The 21,340-nt window shown below is 37.6% G+C and overlaps 3 protein-coding genes and 1 pseudogene across 5 annotated transcripts; 1 reads left to right on the top strand and 3 right to left on the bottom strand.

The window, feature by feature from the left end:
• Positions 1–60: 60 nt before the first annotated feature.
• LOC110807750 (nucleolar/coiled-body phosphoprotein) lies at positions 61–5,242 on the bottom strand. The gene is made up of 5 exons (XM_088221987.1): positions 4,600–5,242; positions 3,309–3,598; positions 3,123–3,212; positions 657–1,024; positions 61–568 (listed from the first exon to the last, which is right to left on the bottom strand). Exons 1-5 carry the CDS (start codon positions 4,805–4,807, stop codon positions 304–306), a joined length of 1,221 nt encoding a protein of 406 aa, XP_088078113.1. The 5' UTR covers positions 4,808–5,242; the 3' UTR covers positions 61–303.
• Positions 5,243–5,380: 138 nt separating this feature from the next.
• On the bottom strand, positions 5,381–17,585 carry LOC110807749 (uncharacterized). Of its 3 annotated transcripts, none has more exons than XM_088221986.1 (9): positions 17,414–17,585; positions 15,212–16,794; positions 14,782–15,008; positions 14,366–14,698; positions 7,998–8,244; positions 7,301–7,429; positions 7,003–7,218; positions 6,696–6,819; positions 5,381–5,899 (listed from the first exon to the last, which is right to left on the bottom strand). In XM_088221986.1, the coding sequence occupies exons 2-9, from the start codon at positions 16,760–16,762 to the stop codon at positions 5,664–5,666; spliced, it is 3,063 nt and encodes a 1,020-aa protein (XP_088078112.1). In that variant the 5' UTR covers positions 16,763–16,794; positions 17,414–17,585; the 3' UTR covers positions 5,381–5,663. The 3 variants fall into 3 exon arrangements, with proteins under 3 accessions (XP_088078112.1, XP_088078111.1, XP_021888666.2); XM_088221985.1 differs by having other exon boundaries at positions 15,212–16,867; XM_022032974.2 differs by lacking the exon at positions 5,381–5,899 and adding an exon at positions 5,964–6,046 and having other exon boundaries at positions 15,212–16,867.
• Positions 8,507–14,359, bottom strand: LOC148253594 (uncharacterized). Its single transcript, XM_088221988.1, has 2 exons — positions 11,625–14,359; positions 8,507–11,473 (listed from the first exon to the last, which is right to left on the bottom strand). Exon 1 carries the CDS (start codon positions 13,830–13,832, stop codon positions 12,795–12,797), a length of 1,038 nt encoding a protein of 345 aa, XP_088078114.1. The 5' UTR covers positions 13,833–14,359; the 3' UTR covers positions 8,507–11,473; positions 11,625–12,794.
• A 1,430-nt stretch (positions 17,586–19,015) lies between the features above and the next one.
• Positions 19,016–20,973, top strand: LOC110824740 (AT-hook motif nuclear-localized protein 20 pseudogene; annotated as a pseudogene).
• Positions 20,974–21,340: the final 367 nt, after the last annotated feature.

The following is a 21,340-nucleotide window of genomic DNA, read 5'->3' on the forward strand; positions in this document are numbered from 1 at the left end:
TTTCCACCCAACCAAACAGACACCGCTATAGCCTTTTCAAGCTTTACCAGTGATGAAGACTGAGGTAAGAGTCATCAGCACTCATTTTAAAAGCTTAAAGTGCTTGTTAAATGTCATTCCATACATTTTCAAAGAAGAAACTTACAAGAGAAATAAAACAAGACATAAATTTTACATGTCAAATGGCATCACTGAATTCCGGAGAGAAAAATGTTTTACACTATCCTTTCTTATATTTCAATATTACATTGACGGGAATGAATGGCTTTCATTCGTTACGCAACTCAACATCAAACAAAAGTGTTAACCCAACCACTGCTGTGCCCGACGATCCCCACTCCCACCAACAGAGTGCCGAATGCTGATTTTTTCAGTAGAATACTTTTGCTGGAGCCATTCAAAAGCAGTGACATCAAGTTTCCCAGTTACTGATTTCCCTTGCTTCCTCCTAGTTTGTTGTTCCCGAATAGAAGCCCAAAGTTTTTCGATGGCATCCCTTTGTCGAGAGGTGAACTTTGCTACATTATCAAAGGCATGCTTGACCAAGATGTCTATGACCGTTTGGCACCTTAAAAGGAGAGATCCATTAACCTCTCGGAATCATAGTCATGAAGAAACAAAAACAAGAAGAACTATGTGTAAATTACAACTCTTACCATGGAGTTTTATAACGTCGAGCAGCAATCTCCAAACAAGTAATCAAGGCTTCTCTTTGTGACTTGAGAAATCTCTTGTTCTCCATATCATCCTCCTTTCGAATTTTGGCTGGGTCATCTTTCTTTCCCTTACTCCGGTCATCTTTCTTCACTGTGCTAGGAATCAGTGCATCAAGCCCAAATGGATCAGACTCCATCTTACTTTCTTCACTTGATTCAACTACAGGCGAATTCTGTTTCTGTTGATCATCTTTGCTACCCATTTCTGCTTCTTCTTCGAGGGCTGCAGCTTCCTCTATGTCATCATTCTCAGTTGAAACTGGAAGATCTGATATGGCCTCCTTTATTCGTCCGGCTGTCTTAGAGAACTACAATGAAGGCCCACATAAGCAACAGATCAGCCAGGATGAAAAGGTGAACAGATAGGTTTTGTTAATAAGACTCCATACTTTCATGTACAAAACCATGACGAGTCCACAATCTATTCATATTTTTTAAGTAAAACGCATTATATTAATTGATACTCGATCATTTCAGCAAATTTTAAGAATCCACAAGGATGATTATAGTTAATTACATTTTTCAGCTAAAATCAGAACAAACACTGGTCCTGCTAACATCAGAAATCATGCACAAACTTGAAAACTAAAAACTTGACGTCAACATAATTATTTCAGTCTTCAGAAAAAAGAACCATCAGCAAGAAAAGTAATGCCGTAACCAAAATTTGTCTCACTTTGCAATGTCACTGAAAATATGGTGAAACACTTCTTAACCAAATGGTAGTTTTCTCCAATTATTTCTCTGTTTGTCTTTCATAATTAAGGCTCTTATGAAAATGAGAAATTCAAAGAAAAAATCCGAGGAAACATAATCCTCCAAATGATGGTCCTGCATAACCAACACACAAGTTCAAGACAGATCAACCAGTGTCTTGAGAGATAAATAACCAGCCAGTACATGAGTTTTTCAGATATACCCATCAAATAAATGATCAGCTATATTTTTTCTCTGCCCTTTCTAGGCCTTGAAAAAATAAACTGAAAAAGGAACAGTAAAAGTAAAAGCAATTTAACAATCTTCTCAAAGAAAAGAAAAACAAATATAACAGTGGAATTCCCTCTCAGTTAATGGGAGTGAGAGTGGGTATTGAGCACGGATGCATACAAAAGTCTAATTTTTCACCAAAAACTTTAAGATTTTCAATGATAAAGATTAGCAATGCCATAAAGGTACAAGAAAGTAAATGCATGTGTGCATAGAAAAATCATATAATGCCAACCATTATTTCACTGAAACAGCCTTTTTTTTCAGATCTAACTTTAATTTCTTTCATCTTGATGCAAAAAGCTTGAATGATGCAAGAGAATAAGAATCATAAAACAGAAGGTTGCTCTAGCTGCTAAAAGGATTGCTGGCTTACTCCCAGTTTTCTCTCTTATTCATTCTGAAAATGGAGACACTAGAGTTGAAGACAAAGGAACAGCCAACAATTCATGCACAAAGCTCAAGAATAGAGGTATACAACTTCATCCCCACTCTTCCCTCTCAATTCCAAGAGGATCTTCATTTCTCATTCTCTCTCAACATTTCAAGCATGAGCATAGTTTCTCAACCCTATCCCCACTTCTCTCTCTCTCAATTTCAAGACCTTTATAATCTCTTTCCTATCTCTCTCATTGTCTCTCTCAACTTTTCAGCCATGAGAATAGTTTCTCAGTCTCATTCCCATTTCTTTCTCAAGTCTCATTGCTTCCTTCTTCTCCAAATTTACCATGTCAAAGGACCTACAGCCTTGTTGAACCAGTATGATATACCTGCATATGTTATATATATCAACACAGGTAGCCTCTACCAAAAAATGTGGTCCATTTAACAGAGCATATACTGATTGTGTCAAATTAATATAAAGCTAATAACACATTCAATTTTAATGATGTATGCCATCTAAAAATTATTCTCTGGTCATAAAACTCTCATTCTTGGATCAGTACACGTAGACAACCACCAATCTCCCAGAACAAAGATAACCTCCATGGTTACACCTTTATACAATTGTAGTAATAGTTACATTAAATAAATACAACCAGCTGCACTAACTACAAGTAACGCAAAAAATATCATCTAGAACAAAAAAGATAAATTGTGACTTTGAATGCCATCCAGTAACAAAAACTACATTGCAAAGATATTCTTTTAAAAACATTGTATTTAAAAAAACACATTTTAGAAGATGCGTTTTCATACTTCAAAGACTATTTCCAAATTTACTTATTGGGATAAGATAAACCAGAATATACACATTTAAATCTTTTAGATATGATCAATCGGAATGGAATGCGAGTATCAAAACTTAGCAGATATCACATAATGTTCTTCACGCCAAAACATATGATAGAAATCATTAAGACACAACTCTGAAAGTTTTGACAACAAAACTTACAACAGGTATGCCCAGGTCCGTACCAAAAAGCTGTCATCAGTTAGCAAGTCATTTGCCACCACTGCCCTAATTGTCCATGTCGTTAATAGATTCTTCTGCTTCTTATTGAGACACTGGAAAAAATAAAAAGTAAGATAATGCCCCAAAAACATACATGTTTCCCAATTCATAAACTTGAGCTTGATATAATTTATAAACTATAAACTTACATCAGCAGCATCTTGTGCAGCCAAGAACAATGCATGATAGTCTGCTCGAACTGAAGGATCTGTGCAAGAAGTGGGTGATGACATAGCAGCCTCTAGTATGGCAAAAAAGTGATCACTAGTTCCTGGCTTTACACTTCCAGCCTGAATCAACTGGATAGCAAGCTTTGAAGCCTTTCCAAATTTTGCAGGGTTCTTGATGTGTGATGTTATCTTCTGCATGGCCTCTATAACTTGCTTTTCTGAAGCATCTGTTGTTGTTTTAAACCTCAAACGCTTTTCAGGTGGCACCGCTGAAAATAACAGGAAATAGAATTAATAAAATTTATAAGGTAACCCTACTTGAATTAAGTGAATCACATGCAAATGGGGTTTCCTATTGGTTGTTATTACTACAAACACAGAATGAGTAAATAACATAATAGGCTCTTATGTTTTCTCTTGGTTTATTTTCTGAGTGCAAAACACTTCTTTTCACTTTCTTTATCACAAAAACAAAAGATTGCATTCAGTTAATTTCTTGTTCAATTGCCAGCTAACTTCAGCTCTAACTCAAAATAAGAATCGAATTTCAACCTCCAAGAAATTCACAGTAGGGTGGACCTATCTCAAGTACAAAATAACTATGTTCTGATTGTACATATCAAAACTAATATAGGAAAATTAGAACTAGAAATTGACTAGTATTTGAATGAAAAATGAATAAACCAAGCAGTAGCTGTATCAAGTATATTGATAATACCGAAGTATTACAATTATAGAGAAAAAAAAAACCCTGAAATCTTTAAACAAATCATGAGCTACTAAAAATCGAGATCTATAAGCTATAAAAATTAGTTACTAAGAAGATGAAAGAAATATGTTAACTCATACTGAAGCCAAAACTCAGTTCCATCACAGACCCAAGAGTAGTAGAAGCTCCTTTTAGTAAGCTTAATTCAACTAATCACCTATAGACGTGGTCCAAATTTTTCATATTCTCCAAAAGAATTTATTTAGTAGTTAGTTCAATTCACTTCAACATTGTTACTAAAAATACAAATCAAAAACAAAATGAATTAAGTAGGAGGACAATTTTTGCCCTCAAATAATTAGCATTTGAAATTGAAAGGACTCCCCTAGCTTATAAGAGACGGAAAACCCAAGTCAAAATATTTATCTTCAAAAACAAATAAAACAAAAGCGCACTTGCATGATACAAACGGAAAAAACTACGAGAAACCCTGAAATCAAAATCAAACAAAAATCAGCCAGAAAGAAGAAAGAACATTGCAATACAGAAAGAGAAATATACAAGGGTTTTTCTTATCTCCTGGTTCAGGGTTTGATTCTGGAGGTTTGGGACGCTTCATGGCACTCTTGAGAGCTGGCTTTGGAAGTGGAACGGGAGGTGATTGTTTGATCGTCGTCGTTTCCCTTTGAGGAGATTGACTTCGTTGATGGTCTTGCTGTTCATGACGGTGCGAAGGAGGTGGTAATCCTTCAAAGAGATTCTCAGCCATTTTTTGTCGCAGGAAAGTCACCAAACCAGCAGATTCAACCCACAAAAAGTAGAGACGCTCCTTTCTTCACCTTCTTGCTTTTTTACAGTTGCAGAAATGCTTGATGAATCGGGGCCCCGTTTGGTCCAATTAGACGCGTATAATTTCTAAAGCACGGATCGGGCCGAATCCGGGCCGGGCTCGTTCTCGGCCTAAAAGAAGCAAGTAGCTCTAAGGCCCAATATTTAACCATCATTTTGGGGTTTTTCGTAGTGACATTTTGATTTGCTTTGGGGCAGATAGATATATATTCTCTGTAAAAATTATGAATTGGGAGGGGTATTACATACCACATTTTAAGTGGGTGGATCAGAGTGGCAGATAGATATACATTCACTGTAAAAATGAATTTAGATCAACTGGGGAGGGGTATTAGATACTAAGTTTTAAGTGGGTGGATCGAAGTGGCATATAGATATACAGAAAGAGGAGATATAAGCATTTTATCAGAATTAGTACCCTGAGGAGGTTCCTTTTGTTTTCCACCAGGTAAAGGTTCAGGATTTTAAACAGTTAAAAAGGCTAGTCATAATCTGTGCATAAACCAGTTACAAACTTCCATAACCACAACAAAACTCGAGCAGTAGCCAAAAATTACATCCGAGGGACTTCACCTCCCCGCCAACGAAAAAACCCTCACCCTCAATGAGGGTAATTCCAGTGCTTTTAATTTTATTCAATCTCTGATCATCAACGTTGAAGAAAAAATAGCAACATCTTTAGGAGAGTTTTGTAGTATATATCTTTTGACGACTCAGATGATATAATTTTGTGTGTTTTATCATATAAAGATGAATTCGGGTTCTAGAGTGATTCTCTACGGGCATGCAATGGTTTCACGTTGCATTGCCTTCTGGACGAGCTCAGTCTGCTCCTTCACATGAACCTGGTAGAAACCAGTGGCAGTTGCAGCAGATGGAGCACGGCCCACATATTTGATATCATCCATGGTTCCTCTGCCCAGTGCTTTCATTGCGGTGCAAAGGCGTGGTGCAATGTAACTATAAGCACCCATATTCATAGGCTCTTCCTGGCACCAAACTATCTCCGCATCTAGCATCATAATAAGTTAAAATTGTTAAATTCAAACAAATTATAATGTACTAAGAAAAATTATCCAATATGCATATAAAAATCATTGCACCAAACTATAAGCACCCATATTCATAGGCTCTTCCTGGCACCAAACTATCTCCGCATCTAGCATCATAATAAGTTAAAATTGTTAAATTCAAACAAATTATAATGTACTAAGAAAAATTATCCAATATGCATATAAAAATCATTGCATATTCTGATATTCAGTGGATCTTAGACTACATCACCTATCTTCCTCACCCAGAACGTTGCCGGACAGATGCAGACAAAAAATTCCCACTCATGCAGTATGTACAAGTGGACAGATTGAGCTAAAATATGAGGCTAGAACATAATTGGTTCTAATATATGTTAGACTAAACCTAATATCATATGGTTCTATGAGTCTATCAAAAATAAGCGACTGTCAGCAACTGAGAATTGACAAGCACTGAATCGATGGGCTGCCTAACTAGTTGATAGTTTCTATGGATTCTTATATCTTATATTGATAGTTTCTATGGATTCTTATATCTTATATCCATGCCTACTTGTGTCATACTAATATATGTAAATGCCCAAGTAAAACCGAATGGATGAATTATAAGTCTCGACATGCAGATAAGAAATTGTTAATTTTCACAATCCTAGAAAAATATGAAACACATGAAACCATGAACAGAAAAGGCAAATATTGAGGCATCCCCATTCTATATTACAATAATGCATCACAATTCACTACTTCTCATGGTAGCAAGTTCAGCCTACATACTTGGATATCTCTTAAGTTCTCGCTGGATTAGATCATACGGGAAAGGACAGAGCTGCTCCACCCTACATACAGCAATATCACTTGCATTGACCTTTCTTCGTTCTTCATCAAGCTCGTAGTAAACCTGCATGCAGTTAATAAGAGTAATTAATGACGACACCCCATAAAATTTATGAATTACTGTTCCTGAATTATATTTTCAAAATAAGAGCAGACAACTTGCGCTCAACAGGGCTTACCAGCTGGAAGCCCAAAAGAACATACTAAAAAAGAAAAAGATACAAGCATTAAAAGGGAGATAGCATACCTTTCCAGAGCAAAGAACTAGACGCCTAATACCCTCCTCAAGGTCAGAGTGATCATTTTGGTCCTTTATGAGGCGCTTAAATCTAGTTCCTTGCTTGTCAAAGCCTGGGTGTCCTTGGACATCATCGAACTCAGAAAGATTTGATTTGCATTCCTTGTGACGGAGTAAATTCTTTGGAGCCATCACAATGAGAGGCTTCCTAAATCCTCGGTGTATCTGCAAGACAAAAATGTGAAGCATGAAAAGATTATGCTTCCCTGAAAGAAAAAGAAACTTATTCATAACCCAGCTTACTCACCTGTCTTCGTAAAACATGGAAATAATTAGCAGGAGTTGTAACATTAACAACCTGCCAGTTGCATTCCTGAATTTGCTTCCGCAGAGTTGGATCCATCTCAGGTATAACGAAAGGATTGTCATCACTCATCTGCCATCAAATTTATAACCTAAGTTGGATCTCATTGACCAATTAATGCAGACCCAAATGGATAAAATAGAACTAAAAGCAAAACACCAGTACACAGTTAACAATTTTAAAAGCCCAGCACTGAATCCTTGACAAAACAGTAGTGTCAGCATGAAAATATATGCATACAATATATTCATCACCAGCTCTTAGAACCCCAAATGAGTACTTATAAATGTCAACTTAGAAATTTGAGGTAGATAGACAATGAGATCATAGTCAATATCAAACAGAATCATAGAAGCGTTTCATTCCAGGTTTTCTTGATGACATATCATATCATGAGGTTACTTCTGCCACTTAATTTGCATTTGCATTTCCCTTCCAGAATGTCACCACAAACAAGAGCCAAAAGATAAAAAAAACATAACCGCATACAGGGAGAGAGAGATTATGGATGAAGATTATACAGCAAACAAAGGAAAGGAATAAGGATTATCAATGCTAAAGTTTTGTGCCCATTCTGGGACAAGTTTGGGAGAACAATCCAATTCGTATATGGACAAAACTGATAACACTGGGGAAGTACCTGAAGAAAGCGTTCCAATCGTGCACTTGAATGTTCGGGACCCTGACCATCATAACCATGAGGAAGCAACACCACAAGTCCAGTTTGACGCAACCACTTTGATTCCCCACTGCTTAAAAACTGATCAAAGATCACTTGAGCCCCATTAGCAAAGTCACCAAATTGAGCTTCCCAGATTACCAGCGCATTTGGATTTTCCATTGAGTAACCCAATTCAAATCCAAGAACACCAAATTCTGAAAGAGAGCTGGACAAATGACATATTTCCCATGTAAGATACCAATTAACAAACATTCACAGAACACCAAAGAAAAACAGGAGAAAATGTGCAAGGGACAAAAACAACCACCAGACAAGAAAGAGAATACTGAACAGAGAGATATCAGGAAAGAAAGGAAAAGAAAACAGAACTAACCATTCAATTTGCAAAATGCCTCCATTAATCATGATTCAATGCATGACAGAAAGAAAAGCAAAGAAACGCAATAAAAAGGAAGACAGATCCCATATTTGCCATATAATTCTAAGTGACAACAAATAGTGATGTCCATAAAAAGCTAGTAGACAGCTAAGATCAATGCAAAATACACACGTCTGTAGTCTGTGTGTATATAAAAAAAGCTTGATATAAATTTCTTACATATTTTTACACACCTGAATACTTTTTTGACTAACTGTGATTTGCTTTAAAGGATGGCACAGCATGGCCACTGCTCTATAGATATATTTACATCAAATGGTGAAGTCGGTGGTCCATGTTCTGGATGAGATTCAGACTTGGTCAGGGATAAAATGTAAAAAGGAGGGGAACCCAGAGACCTCATTCCACTTTTCATCTTTTGGTTGATATTAGAAGAAAGGAGAAGTAGAGTTTTCCTAAGGGATGAGAAGCCAATTTCACAGAGTTAAGGATTTATGGCTGGATTTAATATTTTCTAGTGGTTTTCAGTCCACACTCTCAATAATATGGAGGAACCTGGAGATCTCATAGATTTTGTTTCTAGTATCTAGTTTTGTATACGGGTGGCACTTCCTTGGTGACTTGTGAATATAATCCTTCTCTATCAAAAAGATATACTCACATGATACATATGGTGTTATCAACAGAGATTAACTCAGTTGAAGACCTAGATCCTTCAAAATTGGTGAAAACATTAAAATAAACAAAGGTTTATTATTCAGATCCCCATTTTTCCAATCAAGGGAAATAGGATACTATAAAATAAAGACTAAAAAGAAAAAGATTCAGTAAGCCTCACCTCTCTTGAAGAGGGAATGGACAAACTTGCACTAGGGCCATGGCAAAACCAGACCAAATCTTTCAAAATAAGCTAACAACAATCTGATTAATCACATTAGTTGAAGAGTTTCAAATAAAAAGAAATTCTTTAAAAAACAATATAATGGTGTCTGCATGGGAAAGAAAAATTACATAACAAAATATCTACAGAACTTTGAAAGAGCACCAAAAAACCAGCCTGATGAAAGCATAAAGGTTGTGGCAAATAACAAGACAGACACAACTGGGCATCATCAAAGATTATGTTTCATATAAAATCACCAGTCATCTATATTATGAAGCACAAAAGTGATTAAGACCAACCCACTTTCATAAAAGTAATCACCAGTTTGGCATCCTCTTTTCAATAGTTCCGAAGAGAATTGAGAGAAAAATATTCTGCTTCTTATTTTCCTTGATGAATGATTCACATATATATACAATTCTACTGCTTCTAATAACTTAACAAATTCTAAAGAAATCCTAACAAAATTATGGGGAGGAGGAAATCCGTTGGTGACACCCTCCATTTACACATAATAGGATGTACAGCTCATATAACAAACAAAAATAACAGCTGTAAATAAATATATTTAATCCTAATTTATTCTTCTAATTATTTATTTTCTACACTCCCCCTCAATCTAGTTTACGTATATGTTAAGTAAACCTAAATTGGATATAATGTCGTCAAAAGTTCTCTAGGGAAGAGCTTTCGTTAGAATATCTGCGATGTGTTGATTCGTTGGAATGTGCATCAGAGTTATAGTCCCATCTTTCAATTTCTATTTAATGAAATAAGGGTCGATCTCCACATGTTTGGTTCTATCATAATATACTGGATTTTTGGTCATATTGATTGTTGATTGGTTGTCGCACCACACTTTCATAAACATATTGTTGAGGACTTTTAATTCTTCAAACATTCTCTTCAACCATATACCTTCACAAATACTATGAGCAAGCGCTCTAAATTCAAATTCTGCATTGCTAACCAGCTGACTGTTTCTTACTTCTCCAGGTAACCAGCTTACCCCAAACATAAGTACAATATCCTGATGTAGATCTCCTGTCATCTGTAGAACCTGCCCAATCCGCATCAGTGTAGATTTTAACACCTCTTTTGTCTGTCTTCTGAAAGAATAAACCTTGTCCTGGAGTCATCTTGAGATACTTCAGAATCCGATACACAACACTCATGTGATCTTCAGTTGACTGATGCATGAACTGACTTACTGTATTTACTGCAAAACTGATGTCTGGTCTTGTGTGAGCTAAGTAAATAAGTTTTCCAACAAGTCTCTGGTATCTCCCTTTGTCAACCATTTTATCACTGATTCTGGATCCAAGTTTGATGACTGAATCCATCGAGGTGTCAGTGGACTTGCTTCCTAGCATCCCAGTCTCTTTTAGGAGATCCAGAATGTACTTTCGTTGAGAAACTAAAATCCCCTTTTTGGATCTAACCACTTCCATACCGAAAAAGTACTCCAGTACCCTAAGATCTTTTATTTCAAATTCTTTGGCCAAGAATTCTTTGAGTTTCTGAATCTCCTCAAGGTGATCTCCTGTAAGAATGATATCATCAACGTATACAATCAAAATAGCTTTCTTAACTGAGATGCAGTGTTTGACAAACAATGTATGATCAGATTGACATTATTCATATCATTTATGTTTTACAGCTCTTGTGAATTTGTCAAACCATGCTCTTGGAGATTGGTTTAGGTCATAGCGTGATTTCTTCAATTTATACATTTTCTGCGAATTGTCTGTTAATTCGAACCCATGTGGTACATCCATATACATCTTTTCTTCCAAATCGCCATTAACGAATGCATTCTTTACATCTAGTTGACACAGTTATCAGTTAAGATTAGATGCAAGTGAGAGGAGTACCTGAATAATATTGTGCTTGGCAACTGGTGCAAATGCCTCCTGATAGTCTACACCATATAATTGTGTATAGCTTTTGACTACCAAGCAAGCCTTAAACCGATTCACACTCCCATCTGGATTATATTTAGTTGTAAAGACTCATTTGCATCCCACTTGACGCTTACCTGGAGGAAGATTAGTTAGTTCCCATGTCTCATTCTTTTCAAGTGCCTTGATCTCATCTAGGACAGCTAACTTCCATTCTGGAATTTCCAAGGCCTCATGTATTGTTCTGGGTTCAGGTAAACTGTTGTCTATCCTGCACACAAAAGCATGATGTTCCGAGGACAATTTATCCAGTGAAACATAGTCCTGTATAAGATGTTTGGTGCATGTCCGAGTACCCTTCCTCAAAACAATATGAATATCAGAATCAACGGAATCAAGAGTTGGTACAGAGATTACATTACCTAGATCAACGGTAGATTCATGGCAGTGCTTGGATGATTTAGGTGCTTTTCCTTTGTTTCTTCTCATATAGACACGTAGCTCACTCGTTGCAGGTAATGTGCTTTCTGTAACTGGTTTTGGTTCTGATTTCTTTTATGAGGTTTCGAGTTCCGTCTTCAGGGAAGGATTGTCTGGTGGTGGATTTTGTGGGTAGAGAGGAGCTACACTCACATCCCACAACTGATATTCTTGAGTGAATGTCTCCCCCTGAATATCAGTAGTGGGATAAAACGGTTGATTCTCAAAAAATGTGACGTCCATTGTACTATAAAAACGGCGAATTTCCGAAACTAAACATTTGTATCCTTTTTTATTTGTAGAGTTACCCAACAAAAATACACTTTATTGCTCTTGGGTCTAATTTCCCACGAAAATGTTGGACATATGCTGAACAACCAAAGACTTTAAGTGGCAAAGTGTTTAAAATGTGTGAATCGGGAAAGATTTTTGAGAGGATAGTGTAAGATGATTGAAACTGTAGAATACGGGAAGGCATCCGATTAATCAAATAGGTAGCTGAAAGAACAGCCTCTCTCCAAAAATATTTTGGTACATGAGTGGTGAACATGAGTGATTTGACAACCTCAATGATATGTCTATTTTTCTTTCGGCTATGCCGTTTTGCTGTAGAGTATGAACACAGGAGTTTTGATGAATAATGTCATGTTCAGTAAAATATTTTTCAACAGTATTTTCAAAATATTCACAAGCATTGTCGGATTTCAATACTTAGACAGTAGCATAAAATTAGGTCGAATCATTGTATGGAATTTCTTAAACAGGGATCCCACTTCAGATTTTTCCTTCATGAGAAATACCCAAGTAATTCTTGTATGGTCATCAATAAAAGATACAAACCACCTAATTCCGAAAATGTTGGAAACCCTAGAAGGGCCCCAAACATTGCAATCATCCTCCCCGAATTCAAGCTCCGAAAATTACACATATTAGGAACAAATTTCGGGACACATTTCAAATCTTCACATAGCTTGCTGACAGACAACAAATTACAATCCAAATTTGGAACATGGAGAACTGAACAGATAGTCAAATTTGGAGACAAATTTACGGAACCCATTCCAGCCACTTTTGAGAGAGAACCATCTGCAATTCTGATTGAAAAATTCTCTTCACATCTTCTGTAATTTTAGAACGTAATTTTGGAACATTGAGAAATCTCCACTCATATGATTAGATGCTCCAGAGTCTACCACCCACACCTGTTTTTTTTCTGAAAAAACAAATAAGTCAAGAATATTACCTTTGTGTGCCACAGAGGCACTGACCAGGTGAGATTTTTTGGACAAAATACTTTGGCGGGCTTCCAACTGCTCAAGGGTAGATGGGTCTTTTTCCACTGCATCATAAATTACCTCCTCAGCCATCACGTGATTCCCTTTATGCATGCTGGAGGTCTCTGCCTTTGACGTCTTCCACTCACCCGAAGGTGGTTTCCAGTCGCTTGGCTTACTGTGAAGCTTCCAGCAACGATCCCGAGTGTGCCCTAACTTCCGACAGTGATCGCACCAGGGCCTTGTCTTCTTCGTTCGACTGTCAATCGCTCGGGTTGTGAGAGCTGAAAAATTTTCAGTCGGGTGAAGTTGGTCAATCTCTCCCATCATGACCTTCTGACGACTCTCCTCGGGTCGAACCTCAGAAAATGCTTCCCGAAAACTCAGTGAAGACTTGGTGCTCAGAACACGTCCCCGAATCTCTTCGAGATTTTTGTTCAGCCCTAGCAAGAATTTGAAGACCCGCTCTTCTTCCACGAATGCTCTGAAATTTTTCGCGTCCTCGGGACAGTTCCAGCGACGCTCCTCAAAGGCGTTCATCTGCTGCCAACTTCGACTAAAGAAATTGTAATACTGAATGACACTGAGTTCTCCTTGTTGAAGGTCATGGAGAGTTGACTCGATTTCAAATATTGCAGAGGTATTTTCCTTGCTGGAGTAGAACTCCTGTGCTTCCTTCCAAATTTCGTGGGCAATTTCGTAGAGAAGGAAATTCTCTCCGATTTCAAGGGTCATTGAGGTGATAAGCCAAGACATGACCATGCTATCTTCAATCTCCCAGGTTTGTGCATTTGAATCGGATGCTGGAGGAGGCACGAGCTCGCCAGCCCATAACGCCCTCTTCCGCGGATGAAGAAACGGACAAACGACGACCATTGAAGGAAGTTGCTACAGTCGAGTTTATGTCATGTGATACAGGATGATGGTAGCTCACTCACAGCTCTGGTTGTTGCTGTGTGGTGATAAGAACTGGAAGAAACTTCTGGTGGAGATGATGGAAGCTCACCTGAGACCATTTCTAATTACAGCTCAGCAAGGTTTGATTTCTTCTTTGGATCAGATATGCTCTGATACCATGAAGAGAATTGAGAGAAAAATATTCTGCTTCTTATTTTCCTTGATGAATGATTCACATATATGTACAATTCTGCTGCTTCTAACAACCTAACAAATTCTAAAGAAATCCTAACAAGATTATGGGGAGGAGGAAACCGTTGGTGACACCCTCCATTTACACAGAATAGAATGTACAGCTCATATGACAAACAAAAATAACAGCTGTAAATAAATGTATTTAATCCTAAGTTATTCTTCTAATTATTTATTTTCTACAAGTTCTTTCATATGACAAAGGTGCAGCATTGTTCTAGAAACTATCAGCAATAAAAAATGTTTATAATGAATTATACCTGTTGCTCACAGTAAACATCTCCGGATCTTGGTTCATTATCACATGATCCAGAGGACAATATTGCTCCCCTGTTTCCTGATCATGAATCACAGAGTGGCGGTGACTAAATGTACCTCTTTCAACATCCTGACCACTCAGTCGGACATGGTTGCCTTCTACAACCAAAGTGGCAAAAGCAAGAGCCTCGCCAACTGCCCAGTCAATGCCTTCCCCAGTTTCTATCATTTGAGCACGTTGTTCATACACTTTCTTCACTGCTCTGTGAGGCTTAAAAGTTTCTGGAAGTGCAGTGATTGCCTTGCCAACATTCTTCAATATCTCTGGTTTGACCCTAGACAACAGCATAAACTTTAATTGGGAATAACATGGTAGAGGAAACCATGAAAAAGCTGAAAATAAGCACTGCTCAAATACCCAGTATTTCGAATTCGTGAAATTTGTTCAGGTGACTTAAATCCAGCCCAATAAGCGGAAAGCCAATCTCTTCGTTGTGGAACATAGTCCTTGCTAGCCAGGAATTCTTCATTGAGGATGGAGAGGACTTTCTGTTGTATCTTATCAATATCTTCTTGTTTTACCTGTCCAGATTCCAACAGATTCTTTTGGTAGATTTGAAGAGCTGATGGATGATTCCGGATGACCTGTTGGCTCCAAAAATAGGTAAGATTTAGAAGCATTATCCGAAATTGTAGTTGAGCAGACAGTTACTAGAGAACCGGAATAATTACAACAATAAAGACCTTGATAAACATCTCCAGCAAAAGCAGAATTAAGAGACTTGATACGCCCAATCCAACAAAAACAAATAACTTGTAGATAAAAAAAAAGATAATTAAGGGACTACCTTGTACATTTTTGGCTGGGTGAAGGATGGCTCATCAATCTCATTGTGCCCAAATCGACGGTAGCAGACTAAATCAACCACAACATCCGAATGGAACGTTTGCCTCCACTCTGCAGCAAGCTCGCACACATGAACAACTGCTTCCATATCATCTCCATTAACATGAAAAATGGGAGCATCCAAAGCTTTAGCAACATCAGTACAATACTGTGATGACCTCCCCGACCTAGGATCAGTTGTGAAAGCAACTTGGTTGTTCACTACAATGTGTATGGTCCCACCAGTTGTATAGTTTGGCAGAGCACTAAGATGTAGGGTCTCATAGACTACACCTTGACCGGCAAAGCTACCATCCCCATGAATCAAAATACCCATATTCTTGGTCCTGTCTACATCGTTAGAGTAATACTGTTTGGCTCTGGTTTTTCCAACAACAACTGGATCCACAGCTTCCAAGTGACTAGGGTTTGCAACCAAAGACAAGTGGATTCTTTTCCCTCCGCGTGTTGGTCGATCATAAGAAGTTCCTAAGTGGTATTTGACATCACCTGTTCCTGTATAGAGGCCAACTTCATCTACAGGCTTTGTGCCGCCACTGAATTCACTAAATATTTGACGGAGTGGTTTTCGGACAACATTACCAAGCACATTTAGTCGTCCCCTGTGGGGCATTCCAATGACTATACTCTCAACCCCTAGATCTGCAGCTCTATCAAACATCTCCTTCATACCAGGAATTAGAGTCTCCCCACCTTCCAGCCCAAATCTCTTAGCAGTTGTCCACTTAGTAGCCAAGAAATTCTCAAACTGGGTACTCCATATAAGCCTATCAAGAATAACCTCTCGACGCTGCCTGTTGTACTGCATTGGTGTTGGTGTTTCAATCTTGTCTCTCAACCAGTTACATTTTTCTCGATCTGCAATGTGCATGTACTCATACCCGATGCTTCCACAGTAAGCCTGTTCAAGGCGAGTCAATATGGATCTAAGGGTCTGTACAGGTCGGTTCTCTGACAAAAATCCAGACATTCGCCACACCCCGAGAAAGAATTCCCTATCCAGATCAGCATCTGTGAATCCATAGAGAGCTGGATTCAAATCATCTGGAATTTCTCGTTCTTCCAAACCCAACGGGTCCAACTTGGCTTTCATGTGACCATTAACCTGGTAGGCCCTCACAAGCAACAATAAACGCATGCTCTCCTGAATAGTTTGGCCTGAAATTCCAGGCGATGTGGCAGCCTGACCCACAAAATTTCTAAAGAAATTGTCCCATGATTCATCAACACTATTTGGGTCAGCTTCCCAAGCCCTCTGAAGCTCCTCTAGGTATACACTACTTGTTCCATCTAAGAAGCTGTCAGTTAGCCTAGAAAGAGGCACAGGGCAAGGAACAGGTGCAGCTTGTGCCTTTGATTTGAAAATAGTACTATGAAAATATCGATTATTAGATGGAAGAACCTGAGTTCTAGCTGCATAGTATCGACCTTGAGACAGGGTCCTCCTTATGACAAGTCTTGCCACACTAGAACCAGCTCTAAACCATGCCATAGTTAACAATCAACACTAGCTGAAACACGCAACTGTCAAAAGATTGTACGTCAACTCTCAACCCTCTATGAAAAACATCAGACTTTTTCTGTAGCTGAATGAAACCTATTCAACCAAATAAGACCAAGCAAATAAATAAGGATGAATGGATCCAACAATACTTCTTTAGTGGCCTACAGGTGAACATATATACCTAAATGCCTTTCCATTAAGAAGCAAAAGTAAACAGATAGAGCTAGTTAACACGCAGAGTACTTAATGTGTTACCAGAAAGAAGGAAGCAATCGATGCGCAAAGGGCAATGAAGAAAACAAATGTAATAGAAGAAATATAAATGAACACAAAGCATAAGCAATTACACCATTTTACTAACGAAGAAAACTAAAAAAGACCAGGAATCAAAATCTAACCACTTAAGTTAACTCAGCTTACGACTAAGACACAAAAAAAAAAAAAAAAATTATTTTGACTGGGATCAAATATGTCCGAAATGGAAACTCACACAGAAAAATCACAATTTCTTAAAAAGGAGAAAGTTCGAGCATCCACCGAAACCAAGTTTTAAGGCATATGAACACCTGGAACATTAAAGAATGAAACGCGAAAAGAAGGCAATAACGACAACTTTGAAAAAACAGCGAGGATCTTTACCAACAAAGCTTTTGACGAAATCCGATTCAAATCGCAAAGGTGATCAGCGACTGACCCGAACAAAAGACTCTCGGCGAGACGACCATTTGCCGGTGGAAATCAATCGGGAAGATTCGTCAGCGGTACATCCGGCTAGGCTGGAGGGAAGACGAAGACGCGGTTCTTATACCCTACGAGATCAGAAATGGAGGAAAACCCATACACCCCTTTCCGGAAGAATTTCACTTAATGGGCCGACCCAGCCCAATAAGTGGATCCAATTAGGGTTATGATTTGGAGATTTTATAAAATTTAATTAAAAATTTATTTTATTTACTTGAAATTTTGTGAAAACATATAAATTAATGCATATAATAACATAAAATAATAATTTTTTCACAAATTCAAAATCAAATTAAAATAATATATTTTAAATCTCATAATTTTGGTAAAAATTTCATAAAATTTTTTTTTCCCCATTATGTGTTTATTTTGATGAAAGTTTACTTTTAACTAATTAGAGAGTTATGATTTCCACCACATGCAATGTTTTGGTTTATTCCATTTGGTAAATTATGAGAGAGAGAGAGAAAAAAAATGAATAGTGAGGTAATTTTTCATAATTAATACTTAGCTACAAATCGTTAAAAAACAAAAACGAGCGTATATTATCGCTATATTCATTTTAGGGTTTTCGAAATAAATTCAAATCGCACGTTATCTCGAAGGTTTTCCTACCAATATTTGATAAGACAATTTGCATAACAGACAATATAAGAGCACGTGTAATTCTCTTCAATGTTTTAATCTCTATGATTCGGGAGTAAGAGTAAATATATTTTTTTGACATTCATTCAAATCTGCAACAGATCGTTCTGGAAGTTAAAGAATCTTTACAATTATAGTAGAGACTTTGAAAAGTCCAAAAATTCAATCGCAAATTGAGATTTCTCATTCACAATTATTCAAAGTGTTTAACGATTGAGAAACAACGAGTTTTGATTGATTTTTTAATGACCATTTAAACTAAAAATCAAATATATTTTACGATCAATCGAGTCCATTCTCGAATCAATAACGCACTGACTTTTTTTTTTCTGAGAGTAAAGGTAAAGAAACTTATTTGTTGACGTTCCTCCAAACCTACAATAAATTTCAGAAGGAGTTATATGATTTTTATAGTTACAATCGATCGTATTTTAAGATCAAACTGAGTATGTTGTCGAGTTAATATTTATATATATATATATTAAATTAAATGTTAAGTTTAGCTTTTGTAATAAGTTATAATATTTAAGAATATTACACAAAATATAAAGAATATTATTTATAAATATGTGTATATTTAATTTAGAGATGGATTTAATTATGATTATACAAGTTTCAACGAACAAAATGAATTGATAAGCTCATACTTTTAAGAAATTTCTTTAAAAAAAAAAAAATCCGCACTTAAAAGAGTCGTCAGGTAATATATGTCGGATCCGAGAGAAGGACGTGCACCCCACCTTCGTATTATTACATCCTCCACCATCCAATAAAACCCTAATTTCTATTCACCCTCTCCTCATTTCACTTTAATATATATATATATATATACGTGTGTGTGTGTGTGTGTGTATATATACATTATATAAAGAAAGAAAGAAGGTTATACCATCACTCCTCCCTAAGCCATTGAATCAGAACGCATAAACCAGAAGCCATACACAACCCACCAACGCACTCGAAGAGAATTCATGCTGCCTTTAACCCTTCATTTTTATTTATTTTTAGTTTAAAAACGCTTCTCTCTTCTCTCTGCTTCATAGCTTATACCTTCCTTCCCTTCTCCCCTCTTTACACTTCACATAATATATATATATATGGTCCTATGGAGATTTCAGTTGCTTATCAGTTCTTTATCTTTTCCTCTTTCTAGCAGGTAGCTAGCTTCCAACTTTTGTAAAGATCACTGCCTCTTGCAGCTTCTCCCTCTTTATTGTCTCAGCTGATCAGATCAATCTTACAATATTATATATATATATATATATATTGAGAGAGAGAGAGAGAGAGAGAGAGAGTTAGATAACTTGCTTCTTCTTCTTCACCCTAAGCATCCACTCTTGTAGACTTCATGTGAGAAATTGAGTGATCGAGCTAGAGATAAACATAGTAAAGATCTAAACAAGAGTTGATTAATTATCACCAGGGGACGCAAAGTTTTTTACTGTTTTTAAGTCATGGCGAATCGGTGGTGGGGTGGGCAGATGGGTCTACCTGGGCTCGACACGTCGGCAACCACATCTTCTCCGATGAAAAAACCAGATCTGGGCATATCCATGACCACCAACAACCACGAAACCCGCGGCGTCAGCGGTGGGGCTCATCACGAAGAAGAAGACGAAAGAGACCACAGTGACGATCCTAAAGAAGGCGCCATCGATGTAGCCACCCGGCGTCCTCGAGGCCGGCCGCCGGGCTCCAAAAACAAACCTAAACCTCCCATTTTCGTCACCAGAGACAGCCCTAACGCCCTCCGAAGCCATGTTTTGGAGATCAACAGCGGCTCCGACGTAGCCGAAGCCCTGGCCCACTTCGCCAGAAGACGGCAGAGAGGAATCTGCGTGCTTAGCGGCAGCGGCGCCGTCACAAACGTCACTCTCCGTCAGCCCTCTGCAACACCTTCTGCTGTAATGGCTTTACATGGCAGGTTTGAGATTCTGTCCTTAACCGGTGCGTTTTTGCCTGGGCAAGTTCTGCCGGGGTCCAGCTCCGGTTTGACTATATACCTCGCTGGAGGACAGGGACAGGTTGTGGGCGGAAGCGTGGTCGGACAACTGGTGGCGTCAGGGATGGTGATGGTGATTGCTGCAACTTTTTCTAATGCGACTTATGAGAGATTGCCTTTGGAAGAGGAGGAGGAATCTGGTGCGGGTGCAGCTCAGGGACAGGTTGGTGGAAGTGGCTCTCCCCCGGGGATGGGTGGAAGTAGCGACGGTGGGCGCGGCGGACATCACCAAGGTGGGATAGGGGAAAGTGGAGGGTTGCCTGTTTATAATAATTTGGCGCCAAACTTGGTGGGAAATGGTGGACAGATTAATCAAGAAGCATATGGTTGGGCTCATGGGAGAACGCCATTTTAGGAGAAGAAGAAGAAGATGGAGAGATTGATTCAGAGAAAGTTGATGGTATGTAGTAGTAATTAATTATTGAGGCATAAATTAAGGGATCTAAAGAGTAATTAACCAGAGAGGGAAGATGATGATCATAAAAGAAATTTATGGATCTATTTTAGTTGTATATTTTAATTATAACAATATATAACTCTTTCATGAGTTAATTGTTCTTCTTCCTCAATTTTCTTTGATCTTTTAATTCCCAGAATATATATTTATATGTGTGTTTTCTGGGAATTATACACTTAAATGTGTACTGAAATTCTCTCTGCATCCCTGTTTCCTTTTAAATTTGATTGTCAGCTTACTTACTATTTAATGACTAATTGTTGGCAGATATTGGCTTTAGTTTATGATATGTATTTATAAACATATATATGATTAAGCTGGTTATAATTACAAAGTGTTTTGTTCCCTTTTGAAGTATTCTTCATTTACTATACATAATAGCTATGTGTGTGTGTATACATACATATATATATATATATATGTATGCGTGCGTATGTATTATACCCTTCTAGCACTTGTTAATATTTCATCGTCTTCTTCTTCCCTCCCTGCAGCCTCGCAGAGTTGCAGTGCTGTTGATTTGTGACATACTAACATATGTGTGTGTGTGTCTATATATATATATAGCTGTCTTGATCATCTTGTTGACCAAACATTTTCATTTTGCTTGGGAAAACAATCAGCAGACATGGCTTATACATAGATAATATATATACACACACATTTATATAATTTATGGAGAGATCAATATCTGAATTATATATATATATATATAGGTTTA

This window comes from Carica papaya, chromosome 6 (assembly GCF_054855325.1).
Source record: "Carica papaya isolate Zhongbai chromosome 6, ASM5485532v1, whole genome shotgun sequence".
In the NCBI taxonomy this organism is placed as follows: domain Eukaryota; kingdom Viridiplantae; phylum Streptophyta; class Magnoliopsida; order Brassicales; family Caricaceae; genus Carica; species Carica papaya.

Bases quoted from the DNA above. Each gene is read 5' to 3' on its own strand.
- LOC110807749 (XM_088221986.1), bottom strand. From the start codon at position 16,762: ATGGCATGGTTTAGAGCTGGTTCTAGTGTGGCAAGACTTGTCATAAGG. The intron at 8,245-14,365 runs GTATAATTCATT...TCATTTGTCCAG, and splicing joins ATGTTTACTGTGAGCAACAG to CTCTCTTTCAGAATTTGGTG. The intron at 6,820-7,002 runs GTATGCTATCTC...AACTGCATGCAG, and splicing joins TAGTTCTTTGCTCTGGAAAG to GTTTACTACGAGCTTGATGA.
- LOC148253594 (XM_088221988.1), bottom strand. From the start codon at position 13,832: ATGGTCGTCGTTTGTCCGTTTCTTCATCCGCGGAAGAGGGCGTTATGG.
- LOC110807750 (XM_088221987.1), bottom strand. From the start codon at position 4,807: ATGGCTGAGAATCTCTTTGAAGGATTACCACCTCCTTCGCACCGTCAT. The intron at 3,213-3,308 runs GTAAGTTTATAG...TATTTTTTCCAG, and splicing joins CTGCACAAGATGCTGCTGAT to TGTCTCAATAAGAAGCAGAA. The intron at 569-656 runs GTAAGAGTTGTA...TCTCCTTTTAAG, and splicing joins CGACGTTATAAAACTCCATG to GTGCCAAACGGTCATAGACA.